The following is a 13,995-nucleotide window of genomic DNA, read 5'->3' as shown; positions in this document are numbered from 1 at the left end:
GTAAAAGGGATCTGGGGAAATCTTTTTTCAGAAATATAAAAATACGACTCACATCTAAGGCTCCAGCTCTATTCTGGTGTGGGGGGATTATATCATTGTTACCCTTGTATCTACATGTAGAAACAATGGTGCTGAAAAGTAGGTATTAAACCGGCAGAGAGGTCAAGGGCCTCTCCCAAGGTCACCAGCAGCGAGCAATCCAGGGGGAACTGAAACTCCTTGGAGGCAAAGGAAGCCAACTATAGTCACGGTACAGAAGCCTCAGAACCTGGGCCCCTGTCCCTGCCCCAACCCTGACATGGGGCTCCAAGCCGAAGTGCCTGCTTAACAGAATACAGCATCTGCCTTCCAGGAGCACTGACGAGATGAAATGAGCCTGATATAAATGTCAATTGGTGTTGTGTCCATGCTAACTCTTGGCCTCAGTGTTCCCATCTGTACAATGGGAATGTGTCCAGCCCTGCAGTCACTTTGTTAATCCAGGGATTTCTAAGCAAGCATCGGCAACCCTGGCAGATGCTTTAGAGATGGATCTTGCAGCCGAGTGATTTGGGCTGGTTGCTCTTCATTCTGCTCCTTGCTCTGTGAGATTGGCGAAGTGTCCTCAGTTCTCTGCTGCTGTGAAATTAGGGCTCTGCAAATGTGACTGGTATTTCAACCTCTTGGTAAAAACAGATGTGCTTGGTAAAAAACATTTTAGCTTTGTAAAAAAAACATATATATACATATATATATATGGAAATAATACGTCCTTTGTTTTAGATGTTTCTATAATGTATGATGTCTTTTATTTTTATATAGAAAATGTGATGTTAATTTTAAGAGTTGTTCATCAGGGGCTGGGGGTTTAGCTCAGCGGCATAAGCGCCTGCTTTGCAAGCAGACAGTCATGAGTTCGATCCCCGGTACCGATAAAAAGGAAAAAGACAAAAAAAAAAAAAAAAAAAAAAGATTTGTTCATCCTGGTGATGATAGATCCACGGATGTTTATTATTCTAAAATCTGTACTTCGCTTTTTTTTTGTTTTAAAGATTGGGTCGAGGTGGTGGTGCCCTCTTGTGGCACGGTGTCGTTATTTTGAATCTGCGGCCTCTTGCGTAGCTCTGCGTGTAAACTCCTCCGTTTGCAATTCTGTCATGAAACAGTGAGGTCCTGGGCATCTTTAACATTTCAGGGTAAAGAGTGGCTTTCAAGAATGATCATCCTTTGCTGATGTGGGGGTACATTCCTGAAATCCCGTCTACTTGGAGACTGAGGCAGGAGGATTGCACGTCAGAGCCAGGCCTGGGTAACTTTAGAGTTACCTGAGTTCAATGCTCAGCGCTTCAGAAACAGAAGAACGATGCTCAGATTTTGCTTCTATCTCTGCAAGAAGTGTCTGGGGCTATAATGGAACAGCCAAGCCTCAGGAAAACTGTGCACCAACTCAGCAGTAACAGCAGCTGTAACAGTAATTTACTCAGGTCTTCCTAGTTGCCAGGCACAGTCCCAAGCACTCTCTGTGTCGTAACTCATGACATCCACACTGACTCGGAGTGAGGCTGTGTCACTAGGAGGTACTGTTTTTCACAGAGAGAAACTGAGCCTTAGAGATCTTACATGACCTGCTCATGATTGCGATTAGGAAGGGCCCACCAGGATTTGAAGCCCGACAATCCAGCCTTCTCCAGAGCCTTGGAACGGGGGAAGAAACCCGGCTGATAGCTGGACCCATCCAGGCAAACAAGGTGGGGACGCTGGCAGTGGTGACCCAGCCATCCAGAGAGGGGCCGGTCTTCACAGTGCCTGTGTGGTCACCAATCCCATGTAAGGATTTTAGGCGCCTCCAAGGGGCAGAAGGGCTAGTTTTATTCCTGGGCTCATTTGGTGGCTCAGCCAGAGCTTGGCGAAGATAAAAATCAAGTCACTACACAGACACACAGACTCGCGAGCGCGCGAACACACACACACACCCTCTACTAGAAATACTTGTCAAATCGGCATTCTTCAAATGTGGCTCCTCCCCCTCACCTACACCCACATCCAATCAGCAGCGCCTCTCCCGTGTGGCCACGCCCCCTAGCGCGGCCCCGCCTCTCCAGTCCCTCTGAGGACTCAGAATTGGGTCCTTCAGGGTCGCCCCGCCGAACTGCCGCCTTTACCCTTGCTGGTCTCCACCCTCCCCTTTCTCCTACCCTTCGCAAATCTTGCCGAAGTGCGGACAGCTTGCTGCAAAGTCCGACATCTGCTTGGCATTCCAGACCCGCTGCCAGCCTTGCCACCGCACCTGCCTGCTCCTCCCACCCAGTCCTGGTTAACCTGTGGACCTGCATCCTGCCCGGTTCTGCGCAGGAGGGTCGGGACTCCAGCCAACGGAGCAGCGCTCCTGGGCTCAGAGGTGCAGCACCGAGGACCCCTAGCGGCCCATTTATTGTTGACATTTTGACTGCCATGCTAGAAGTGTCCGGTTGACATGGGGCGGGGGGGCGCTGTGCGCCTATGCGAGTCACACCTGTGCTTCTAGAGCCTGTTTCCCACTCTGCAGAACAGGCGAGAACGCCTCACCCCATCGTGGATTTAGGATTGCTGGTGTCCCCAAGCACTCACGGGCCCAGGACCAGACTACCCAGGATCTGAGTCCTGTGGATGTGGTGTTTTAACTGTATGGCCCTGGCAGAGGTGAGAGGGGACTTGACCCTCTGCACCTCGGTCCTTCATCTGGAAAAGGAGAGCCACGTTGCCACGCAGCATGAGGGCCAGGTTAGTTTATGTGCATTACTTAGCAAGACTCCAATCTTATATTTACAGCAGGTGGCTTGAGATTTTGTTTCCACCGTGAGAGGTAAACCCAAGGAACCCAGCTCTGAGGCCCACAGCATACACAAGGCCCGCAATGGGCACCCATGGGAAAAGGTGGGAGCCAGGGAGACAGGGGAGTAGAGCACTGTGACAGGGCACAGGGGACCCTGGGGGTGGCACCAGTGGAGCAGCTGCTTCCTATCACACAGGCCTGGGCCCAGCTCCTTCCTCAACCTCCCAGGCAGACCCTGACTAGAGGGAAGCAGACACAGGCATTGAAGGCATTTATTCATGAGAAGACTCAGGGTCCTTCAGGGGGAGTCTACTGATTACAAGCTCTACAGAAGCTCTCGTCTGTGGGAACAGCCAAGGGGCCAGGTACCCCCAGGCAGGAGTGGGGGGCTGCCATCGCCCTGGGCACACATGAGAGAGCAGCATGGGCAGTTCAGGGGGCAGGGGGAGCTTTACCCTCTGCCCACCCACCCTGGCCCAGTCCCACATCCCTCTAGGTTTAAAGTGCAGCTGGTGGGGGGCAGGATTAGGGAGCTAAAGAGCCGAGATCACAGGTCACCCACAGGGGTCACCCTGTCCTGGAGCTCCCAGAGGCTCAGCCAACATCCACTCTGGTCCTGCTTGGACCCTCTGGTGAGAGAGACCACCCCATCCTATCGGCCCCCAGAAAGACCTCCCCCTGCCCCTGGAGCTCTCTGAGGAGCTGGGGCAGGGGCACAGGAGACACTGCAGTGTCTACCACAGAGGGACCCTCTCGGGATGACTGGGAGACTCACCCGCAACCCAGGCCCCAGGGAGGCTCCGCCACTGTCCCCAACACCAAGCAAGCCAAGGAAGCCAGAGCAAGGCCCAGAGGGCATGGCCCTAGCCCTGGTGCCCTGAGTCAGCAGGGTCCGGCCCAGCCTGACTCCTAAACCATTCTGTTGGGTGAGGGGCACTTCGTGCCCAGGGCAGATGCTTCCCTGGAGGTGGAGTGTCCAGGAAAGGCCTTCAGGGAAACGTGGGGGCTGGAGTTTCTTGCTTCTGCCAATGGTCTTCCTAGCTCAGTCCTCCTGCCAGGTGGACGCTGGCATGGTGCCACCCTTGGCCCAGGGCCCGTGGCAGCACCATCTAGCTCCACCCCTGGGGGTCCTGCCCCACCAAGGGCCAGCAGGCCTTGGCCTGCACCTGCCATCTTGGAAGCCTCACCCACGACTCGGCAGCTTAGCCGCCCTCCTCCCCCTCCCAAGGACACATTTCTACAAGGCAGAAAGGAAAGCCCGTCCCCCTTCCAAAAAGAGCCTTCTACTCCCCCCACTCTTCAATATATTAGATTGTGAAGCTTGGCTCCAACTCCTCCCCTTGAGATCTCCATGGCAACCAGACAGCATTCCAAGTCCAAGTCTGAATCCAAGTTCATCCAGTGCCCGGGGAGCTTCCGCCTCTCCCCTCACGCTTCCCCAGAGGGTGAGACCCAACATTCCACAGGGGGCGAGAGGGGAGGAAGAGTGGGGGCCTCAGTCCTCAGCCCCCTCTTCTTCAACGTGGGGGGCCCCAGGAGTCTCCTGGGGCTCAGGGTTCTGACCACCGGGGTGGGGGTGAGGGTGGGGGTGGGGGTGGGGGTGGGGATGGGTGCCCGGCTGAGAGCCTGGTCCATCTTCGCCCTGCACGTAGACATTCAGCCCCTCGTGGCTGGGCTCCTTGCCGCAGGCCTGGCAGCTGCAGTGCAGGATCTTCTCCACTAGCTTGTCCACCCTGGGCATCACCTCATGGCCGGGGCACTCCAAGGTCACCTAGGGTGGGCAGGAGGAAGGGAAAGATAGTCACTAGGTCTGGGGCAGGTGTCGAGGCCCCGTGCAATCACCGACCAGGGATGGGGGGACCAGGTCACTGCAGGGGCCGCCACACTTGGCTCCTCACACCCAGTGGGGTGCAGCGTCCTCTGCTGCCCACTTAACCCTCCCCAAGTGCTTCCCCACTGCCCTTGGACAAAAAAGATGACCACTTCCTTGGCCACCCAGAACTTTCAGGCTGGGTTGGCCACAGCTGACCCCTCAACCTGGACCTTGTGCCTTCCGCCCCTCCAAGTCTCTGCTCCTGACCTGCCTTGGGAACATTTTATATCCTGTCCCCTCTGGCTGGTTCTTCCCAACCCATCCCCACACCTCTGCCCAGTTCTCTTCTGGGCCACCTTTGGGTCTGAACTGAAAGAAGCCCCATCCCAAGCCACCAACCCACCCTAGAGGAACCCCACCAGCATCCTGCCTTTCCCCTGGGGCCACACTTGTCACCACCCTTCTTTCTGTCCTCACTTTTCTCTTTCCCTCCTTCCTTCCTTCCACTGAGCACCTACCCTCTGCCAGCCCTGGGGACATAAGGATAGACATGAACTCCCAAAGAAAACCAACTGGCCATAATCAGCCCGATGTACTTGGAAGACCACAGAAGTGACAGACATTGAAGGAGAGGCACGCGGTGCACTGAGAGGGACTCAGACAAGAAAGGAAAATGATGCAAAAGCAGGAGGGCAGGGCAGGCAGGGGAAAGAACAGGTGCAAAGGCCCTGAGGTAGAAGGGAGTAGAACAGATAGGAAGGGCTGAACAGAGGCAGGTTGGTGTCAGGCATCAAACTAGTAAGGACAGCAGGAGGCCAGAAGACACTGGCAGGCCTGCTGAGCCGGACCTCATGGGTCTCTGTGGGCATGGCTGAGATGTTGGGAAGCCACTGAAAGAATTTCAGTACATGAGTGAGACCCCATAGTGGCTTCAGAACGATGTTTGTCCTGTATACACTGGTGTCAGACTTCCAACCCATCTCGTGGCAAGGTCCACACGTGTGCCCTGCACCCTGCACCTGGTGAGACCTGACTCAGGGCCCGGGGCAGGTTGAGGGGACCATACTCACGATCTCCCACATGGTCTGGGCTGGCATGCAGGAGTCACAGTGCACCAGGGACTCTGTGGACTGCGGGAAGGTGTTGGGCACGCTGTAGCTGAAACACTGTCCTAGGCAGGCCCTGTGGAGAGGTCATCATGCGGTGTCACCAAGGCGGGGGCAGGGCTAGGCCGCCCTGGTGGTCCTACGGCCCCGCCCTCTGTCCCACCTGTTCTGGATGGACTTGGCCTCGCAGCCGCTGTGGCCCACAATCTGGGTGATGTTCTTGGCTTCGCACCAGGCGCTCTTGTCCGGGAACAGTGCCAGCTTGTTGATGGGCGGGGGGGCGGCCAGCAGCATGGCAGGGAGGACAACGCCCACCAGGACCCGGAGCATCATGCCTGTGGCCTCCAGAGCCCTGGAACTGAGCGTGGGGGACAGGTGAGTCTGGGCTGGGGGCCTGGGCTAAGGTACAAGCGTGGATCATGGGATCTGACCCTTGTGTTCCAAGCCAGAGCTCCCGCCCACTAACCAAGGACAGCTTTTCCTCTCTGGCCAGGTGTTTCTCTTTTCTGAACCTCGAAAATGGAGCTGTGGGGGCTTCAGCAGAGCTTAATGAGAAGCCCTTGCCTAGCATGCTTAAAGCCCCTGGTTCAATCTTCAGCACAGGGGTAAAAAATATATAGGGGGCTGTAAACAGCACTGTGTCACATGAGTATCAGAAATATTAATTAAAGGGCCGGGGATTTAGCTCAGCGGTGTAACTGTCTGCCTTGCAAGCACGTGATTGTGAGCTGATCCTCATACCAAAAAATTTAAAAAATAAGAAATATTAAATGAGGTGCTCAATGAGCCAAATATCTTAGGTTTGGGGGGGGTGTTTGTCTCTTTCTTTTTTTTTTTTTTTTTTTTTTTTTTTTTTTTTTTTTTGTCTTTTTCCTTCTTTTATCGGTACCGGGGATCGAACTCATGACTGCCTGCTTGCAAGGCAGGAGCTTATGCCACTGAGCTAAACCCCCAACCCTGGTTTGTTTGTATTTTTAAGGAGTCCATTTGTATGCTTTGTTCTGGGGACTGAACCCAGAGCCTCCCACACGCCAGGCAGTGGCTCTACCACTGAGCTACATCCCCAGCCTATTTTGTTTTATCGGTACTGGAGATTGAATCCCAGGCCTTTGCACTAAGCTACATCACCAGACCTTTTTTTTTTGAGACAGGGTCTTGCTAAATTGCCTAGGCTGGGCTCAAATTTGTGACCCTCCTGGCTCAGCCTCCTAGTGTGCTGAGATGACAGGTGTGCGCCACCATGCCAGCTGTGAATCACTTTTGTAACTCAGTATGTAGCCCTGAACAAGTTACTGTTTCTCTCTGCACCTTGGTCTCTTCAAGGCTCTCTGCATGGCGGAGGATTCCTGCCGGGACTAAGCCAGGCACTAAGTGTCCAAGTGCACATGAATTGTTGAACAGTCTTTAGGTCCCTTCTTGCTTTGATGCTGAGGATCCTTCCGGAGACAAACAATTGTTCTAGCAAAGTTTGAGGGCTGGCCGCCCACCCACCAGCTCTCCTCGAAAGCCACTGTCACACCAGAAATTTGATGGCTCTAAATTCTTCACTTCCTGGTGAATTCTGCCACCCCAACCAGACGTATTTCTTTCTAAGATGCCCCATTAGAGCCTCAAGCCCACCCGTCTTTACCTTCAGCCCTAGCTAGCCCCTGAGTCAGCAGAAAACAAAGCCAAGCAGAAGGACGCAGGTTCCCCCGCTGTGGGAAAGCACGACGCCAACACCAGGGTCTGCCAGTAGATGGCGCTGCAGGACAGTCTGTCTGGAGGCTTTGCTCACAGCGGGGTCTCCCTTCCCCTTTCTAACATTTCACCCACTTTTCCACCACTAAAAAGAGCAGAAAAGGGCTTCAGACTCAGAAATATGGGAAGTGCCTGAAAGCGGGGGTCCCCAACCCGGAATGAGAACACTGGACAAAGGGTACTGGGTGCACCTGTTGTGTGACCCTGGAAACTCAGGCCTCAGGTTTTGGAACCTGATAATGCACTGAATTCCCTGGGGACTTGCGGGGCGGAAACTCCTGTGATACTGGGGGGACTGAACCCCGGGCCTTTGCACTGAGCTACAGCCCCATCCCTGCTTTTTTTTTTTTTTTTTTTTTTTTCTTCATGTTTTAAATCAGAGTCTAAATTGCCCAGACTAGGCTTTAGCGTTCAGTCCTCCTGCCTCAGCCTCCCCGGGTGCTGAGATTTCAGGCATATGCCTACATGCCCAGCTGGATCTCAGCATTTTTACCAAGCTTCCTGGGATGATTCTGACAGAGCACTCTGTCAGAGTGAGGCTGAAGCCAGGCTTGAGGACTCAAGGACAGCTCCCACAGGAGCCCGGCGCCAGAGAGGGGATGGCCTAGGACCAGGCAGCCCATGCACAACGGCCTTAGCTGAGCCACCTTCTGCAGAATACAGGTGGTGGTGACCTCTGTAAACTGTCCAGGAAGGGGGCAGTGACTGGGCGTTGAGCCTGCCTGGCAGTGGAGGTCTGAGGGGGCCAGGTGAGCCAGACTTCAGGGAGTACATGGCTACCTACAGGGCTGAGAGACACTGTGGCCTTCTGGGCACCATCCTGAAGTCCCCTGGGCTCCTGCCCCCTTCCTGCAGAAGCCTCAGCTCACTGGAGATGACCCTGTCCCTGGCCCAGCAGGAAGGAGAGCAGCTGGAGGGGAGGTCAGATGTTCTACCCCCACTGCAAAGGAGGTCCTGCCATGATCCAGGCTCACACGCACATTTCCGGTCTCACTCACAAGACCCACGCCATAGCCCATGTCTTCAATACAACCACATCCCAGGGAAAGAGATCGGGCTGGTTCCTATCGGACAGCATGACTGCTCTGCAACCAGTGTGCCCTCCAGGGGGCTGACAGGTCCTCCAGCCTCCTGGCCCTTGCTGGGCAGAACTGGCACTCTAGACCCCAGAGAGGTCTCTGCTCTATACAGGACCCCATGGCCCTTCCCTGGGAGTGACAGGTCAGCTGGGGCCAGGGAGGTGACAGGCCAAGGTCCCTGGAGGACTGGCGGTTGAGGCTGGGGCTGGAATGAAAGTAGCCTGGAGATGGGCACTAGTTAAGTTTGAGAGAAGCAGAAGAATGAGGTAAACTGAGGCAGAAGGTCATCTCCTTAACCTCCTCCCTCTCTAGTGCCCAGTGAACTGTTTGTATAAGGGTCCCTGTCAGAACCCAGCCTCCTCTCCCCAAAGCACAGCACCCATCTCAAGAAGGCCTCAACACCCAGCAGCCCCACACTGGGGCCAGCCCTCCACCCCAGGAGCGCATGGGAGGCAGCAGGGTTGTGGGGGCCTTCTTCACACAGATGGTGGGCGGGACACCCCACCTCCTCCTGACCTCTCACCCCGTCCTGCCTTGCCCTACCCTGCCCTACCCAGAATGACACACACTGCTCCTACCATTGAATAGGATCTTTGCTAGCTGGTTTTATTTCTTTGTCATTACTGGTGGTGGTTTTGTTTTTTTAACTAGAAGCTCTGTTTTTTGTTTTTTGTTTTCTTTAAGCAGCAGTGAGACCTTCCTTCCTAAGCCAGGCGAGCCTCACCCAGATTCTCAACCCTTCCTCCCCTCCCTGGAGGTCACACAATGTGTCATGGACCAGAGTACCAGGGCGGGAAGGGAATCAGTGACCTCCCAGGGCCAGCGCCTCAGGCAGGCCAGGCAGAGCCATGCGCAACCCTGGGCCACTCTATCCCCTGCAGGTTGGATGCACCTTTCGGGGTGGCTTCTCGGAATGCAGGCCTAGGGAAGGGTGGGAGGGAGGCCATCTGGGGAACAGCAAGGGCCTGGGGCTCTGGTTCTGTGTCCTCCTACACAGGAACTCAGAGCCCAGCAGGGAGGCCCAGGGAAGTGGGTGAAGGGGAAACAGGGGTTTTGAGAGGGGACAGTCCCAGAGATGGTGCTCAGAGGTGCTGAGAGCCCTGCATAAGAAAGGCCAGGAGAAGTGACTGCAGCGGCCAGCTCACACACCCTCCCGGGCCCTCGACTGGAATGAGGAGCCAGTTCTAACGGTAGATTGCTGTCCTGAATGCTCCTCCCTATGTTCATCATCTCAGTCTTTACAATAACCCTATGGGCCGGATCCTATTATTTCCCCAGTGCACAGATGAAGCAATGAAGGCACAGAGAGGCTGAGGTCTGCAGAAGTTTGCACTGAGATTTAACCCTGGGCAGTGGCAGGTGCACCACCAGTGGCCCCTGCACGTGCCAGCGTCACAGGGAAGAAATTAGAGAGGAAGAGATGCATGCAGGGAGGGGGTGGAACAGGACCTGGGCAGGGGGCGGGCCTGGGCTCCTCTGTGCGGCTCTTTCCTCCTGTTAGCACCGTGTAGTTCTCAGCTGCCCAGGCTGGACCTAGGGAGGCCCACGGACCAGAGGCTGAATCCATCTCCCAGCTCTCACCAGACGAGCGTGTGCCCGTGGCAGGCCCCGGCTGCGCGGTCTCAGGAGAGACATGAAACTGTCCTTTCCCACAGGATTGCTGTGGAAGTGGGTGGCACAGGCTCAGCTTCACAACCCACCCGTGTACTCCCAGGCCCACGCCAAGTCCTCAAAGCCCCCAAGAGGTGACACCAGTGACCCATTTTGGCACTGTGGAAACTGAGGCACAGGGAAAGAAAGTAACAGCCTGTGTCTGCTGCTCCAGGAAGAGAGCACCTAGCAGACCACAGATGGGCCCAATGGCTTCCCTGGGGCACCTTTGTTCAGACAGTGTCTCAGAAAGGCCAAGGATGTAGGACAGTAAGGACAGTGGCCACAGACTTTGGGGACAGGGCTCTAAGACCCCTCTGTGCCTACCAGAATCTAGCAGCTTCTCCAAGGCGCTTGTCAGGAATGCAGATGCCCAGGCCAGCAAATCACTGGGAGAGGAGCAGGCTTTTACATCAGCCCCTGCTTCAGTAACCTCCCAGGAGGACCATTCCCACATTTGCCCCCTCTGACTCCACCAAGGCTTCTACAGGCTCAGCATCCGGGTTACAGGGGAATCCACGCCCCAAACACAAACACACCGCAGGTCCTGGTCCAAATCTCAGCCATTTGAACCTTCCTATGCCTCGGTTTCCCATCTGCAAAGCAGGACTGCTGAGAGCACTGGCTTGCGGTCACTCTAGCCTCTTCCCCACCCCACCCCACCCCCTCGAACCCTGCTTCTCCTTCCTCGAATCCAGGACTCATCCTGAGAATTTCTCAATCTGCGGCTGCGTGTGCCCCAGTAAAACAGGATTTTGGAGCCATCTCGAGGAAGTGGCGCGTGCCATCCTGGCTGGCCAGTCAGTGTGGATCTACCCCTTCTGAGCCCCCGACAGACAGGACCCCAGAGAGCGCAGCCCCATCCAGCTCCAACTTCAGAAAACAGGCTCTGCCCCTGTACCAGGCTGCGCATGCGGCTGGCGAGAGGGCGTGGCATTCGTGACTGCTGCCCCAGGCCTGGGGATCAGCAGGGTGGGGCAGCCCTCTAGGTTTTGGAGTGAGTACAGGGACTTCCTTCAATGGTGCAACGGAAAAATGTTGCTCTGGGTTGGGGCAAGGCAGTGACAGGCCCCCTGACCTGGTCAGCCTGGCAGGGTTTCCGTGGGCCCTCCAGGGTCCGGAGATGAGTTTTTGCGTAAGTTCATCTATTGGTTCACTGGAGGTAGGACAGTCCAGTGGGTACTGACCAAGTCACCGACCATTCACCTCACCTCCCTGTACTTCCCACTTGCCACCTGCAGAATGGACAGCACAGCCTGGGAACATCAAATGGAGCAGGCTCCCTCGGGAGCAGTCTGGCTCCAGCCTGTTGCTTGAGGCCACTGTGATTCCACGACCCCAGTCTCACCACAGGGTGGCTTCCTCCCTTCCTTCCTTTCTTCCTTCCGTACCCAGGAGGTTCTGGGCAGGCAGCATAAACCAACTATCCATTGGGCAGCTGTACAGGCCCAAACCCATATCCCCAAGGCCTGCCCACCACTCCCAGGTGGCTCCCCCTTCCAGCCTTAGCTACCTCCATAGGCATCCCCAACCAACCCCTGGCCTTCCGCCTGCAGACCCCAAACAGCCTCCAAAACAAGCCCATGCTAATGAGCTGCTGCAGGGCCACGGGCACATCTGCTCAGCAGAAGTCCCCTGCAGACCTCACCCACAACCCTGCCCGCCCCAGCAGCCTCCGACCCTTGGGGTTGCAGGAAGGTGCTCCACTCAGTCTGAAATTTCACTTTAAAATGATGAGGCCACACCTCTGGCTAATAATGCAGAGCACTTCTCATTCCCTTGTACCCCTTCCAGCACACAGGCCCAGGAGAGAGGTCTGGCTTGCAGGGGTGGGTGGAGAGGGGTGGGGGTCACCAAGGAAACACTCCAGCCTCCATTCTTCTTGGCCCCAACTCAATGCAAACCACGCCCAAGCAGCCCCAGCATCTGGGGGAGTCTCAGGAGGCTGGCGGCTTGGACAGTAACAAAGGATGAGGGGCTCCTTGTTGACAAGTCCCTTCCCCACCCCATCCCACCTCAGCAGGCTGTTTTCCGGGATTACTTCTAGTGAGTTACAAGCTGGTGGCCTCCAGCTGGGTAAGGGCCTGGAAATGTTGGCCAAGCCCTGGCCAAGCCAAGGCAGGCAGCCTCTGCCCCTGGACTGCGGCTTAGGAAAGATCAGAATCGCTCTGCCCTGGGAGCAAGTCCGGCGGGCAGGTGGACCGAATCAGGGCCGAGTGGTGCAGAATGCCTGGGTTAGGGGTGAGGGGTGAGGGATGGAACGGTTAAAGCGCTGAGGCCCCCAAAAGCCTGGCTCTCCCTGCCCAAGCCTCAATTCCAGGGGCATCATCCAGACCAGACCTACCAGCAGGCCGGAGAGGAAAGGAGGGTTCTCCGACTTTTATCGAGTCTGGGAAACTATCCACGAAACTATCCCAACTGGGGGACCTGGCGACCGTCGGGATCCGAGGGTGGCGGCTCCGGACGCAAAGACGACTCTCCCAGAGGGCAGCACGGAGAGAAGAGAGAGACCATGAAGGCAGAGTCACAGGCTCAGGGAGGCTGAACACAGAGGCGGGAGGAGGGAGGGCACAGAGAGACAGCACCGGGGAAGGAGCGGGACGGAAGTGGAGCGGCGGAGCCACGCAGCTGCGGAGACCGAAGCCGCGGGCGAGGCGCAGGGCGGCCGGGCGGCAGCGCGCCGGGGGCGGAGAGGCCCGGGCAGAGCCGAGGACGCGCTGCCCGGCCCCCGCGGCCGGCCTGGGGCTCGCCGGCGCCGAGCGCATCTCCTCCTCCCGCCTCCTCGCCGGGCCTGCGAGCCGCGGAGCCCGGGGCGCGACGCAGCGGGGACCCCGCCACCCCAAGCCGCGCCCACGTCCCCAGCGCCCGGCTCTGGCTCCGGGTCCCGGCGGCGAAGGGGGCGCCACACGGTGCCAGCGGACGCGCGGGGACGCACTCGCGGCGGGGCGCAGCAGCCGGGCGCCCGCGTGCCGGGCCGGGCCGGGCGGGACTTACCGGGCGCGGCGGCGGCGGGGATCGCGGAGCCCCGCCGGGTCCCCGGAGCTGGGCGCGGGCCGCGGGGTCGCAGCGCCCCCGGCGGGCTGGGCGAGGCGGCCGGCAGGGCTGGCGGCGGCCCCGCGAGGCTCGGCTGGGCTGCGCTCGCGCCGTCTGCGGCCCGGGCGGGCGCGCGGTGCGGGGGAGCGGCGCGAGCGGCTCCGACGTCAGGGTGTCTCCGCTCCAAATAGGGAGCGGGGCGGGCGCAGGGGGGAGGGACCGCGCCGTGCGGCGGGCGGGCGCAGGAGGGGCGCCGCGGCCCCGGCCCCTCCGCCTGCCCGCCGGCCCGAGAGCGCCCGGCCCGACCTCGGCGCGGCCCGACGGCGCGGAGGAGAGGCCGGACGCCTGGGTGGCGCCGGGGACACGGGACAGCCAGCCGCGCGCCCCAACCCGTTCTCCGGCGCCCTTCCAGGGTTTCTGCGCGCTTCGACTTCTCTCCGCCTGCCTGACTTTTTCCGAGACTGAGCTCTCAGGCCAGGCCGGGCCTTACGGTGACAAAGATGCCCGTTTTGTGGGTACTGGGCACTGCTGTCTCGCTCTGAGAGCACGGCGCCCCAGTCCACCCAGACCCGGCACCAGGACCCCAGCCCTGCTGCGCGGTTGCGGTGCACCCTGGCCAACCCACTGCCTCCCGGCCTGGAGGCCCAGCTCGGGCCGGTGCTGTTTGTACCCGGTGTCACTAGACTTCTGATCGGCTCCAGTCACTGGTTTCGAGCAACCTGAGAAGGGTCTGAGAGTCCCAGAACAATTTGGAACTAGAACACTAGAAAACTAACTCGTTTC

At 57.7% G+C, this 13,995-nt stretch overlaps 1 protein-coding gene across 2 annotated transcripts; it reads right to left on the bottom strand.

Annotated features, from left to right (window-relative positions):
- Window positions 1–3,049: 3,049 nt before the first annotated feature.
- Window positions 3,050–13,306, bottom strand: Nbl1 (NBL1, DAN family BMP antagonist). Of its 2 annotated transcripts, none has more exons than XM_063235627.1 (4): window positions 13,174–13,306; window positions 5,874–6,068; window positions 5,675–5,786; window positions 3,050–4,562 (listed from the first exon to the last, which is right to left on the bottom strand). In XM_063235627.1, exons 2-4 carry the CDS (start codon window positions 6,041–6,043, stop codon window positions 4,287–4,289), a joined length of 558 nt encoding a protein of 185 aa, XP_063091697.1. In that variant the 5' UTR covers window positions 6,044–6,068; window positions 13,174–13,306; the 3' UTR covers window positions 3,050–4,286. The 2 variants fall into 2 exon arrangements, with proteins under 2 accessions (XP_063091697.1, XP_005004386.1); XM_005004329.3 differs by lacking the exon at window positions 13,174–13,306 and adding an exon at window positions 12,524–12,656.
- Window positions 13,307–13,995: the final 689 nt, after the last annotated feature.

Source organism: Cavia porcellus, unplaced genomic scaffold (genome assembly GCF_034190915.1).
Source record: "Cavia porcellus strain 051 isolate PalLab524CR breed Dunkin Hartley unplaced genomic scaffold, mCavPor4.1 scaffold_25, whole genome shotgun sequence".
NCBI lineage: Eukaryota > Metazoa > Chordata > Mammalia > Rodentia > Caviidae > Cavia > Cavia porcellus.
The sequence above is the reverse complement of the archived record's forward strand: the minus strand, read 5'-3'. Positions and strand labels throughout refer to the sequence as shown.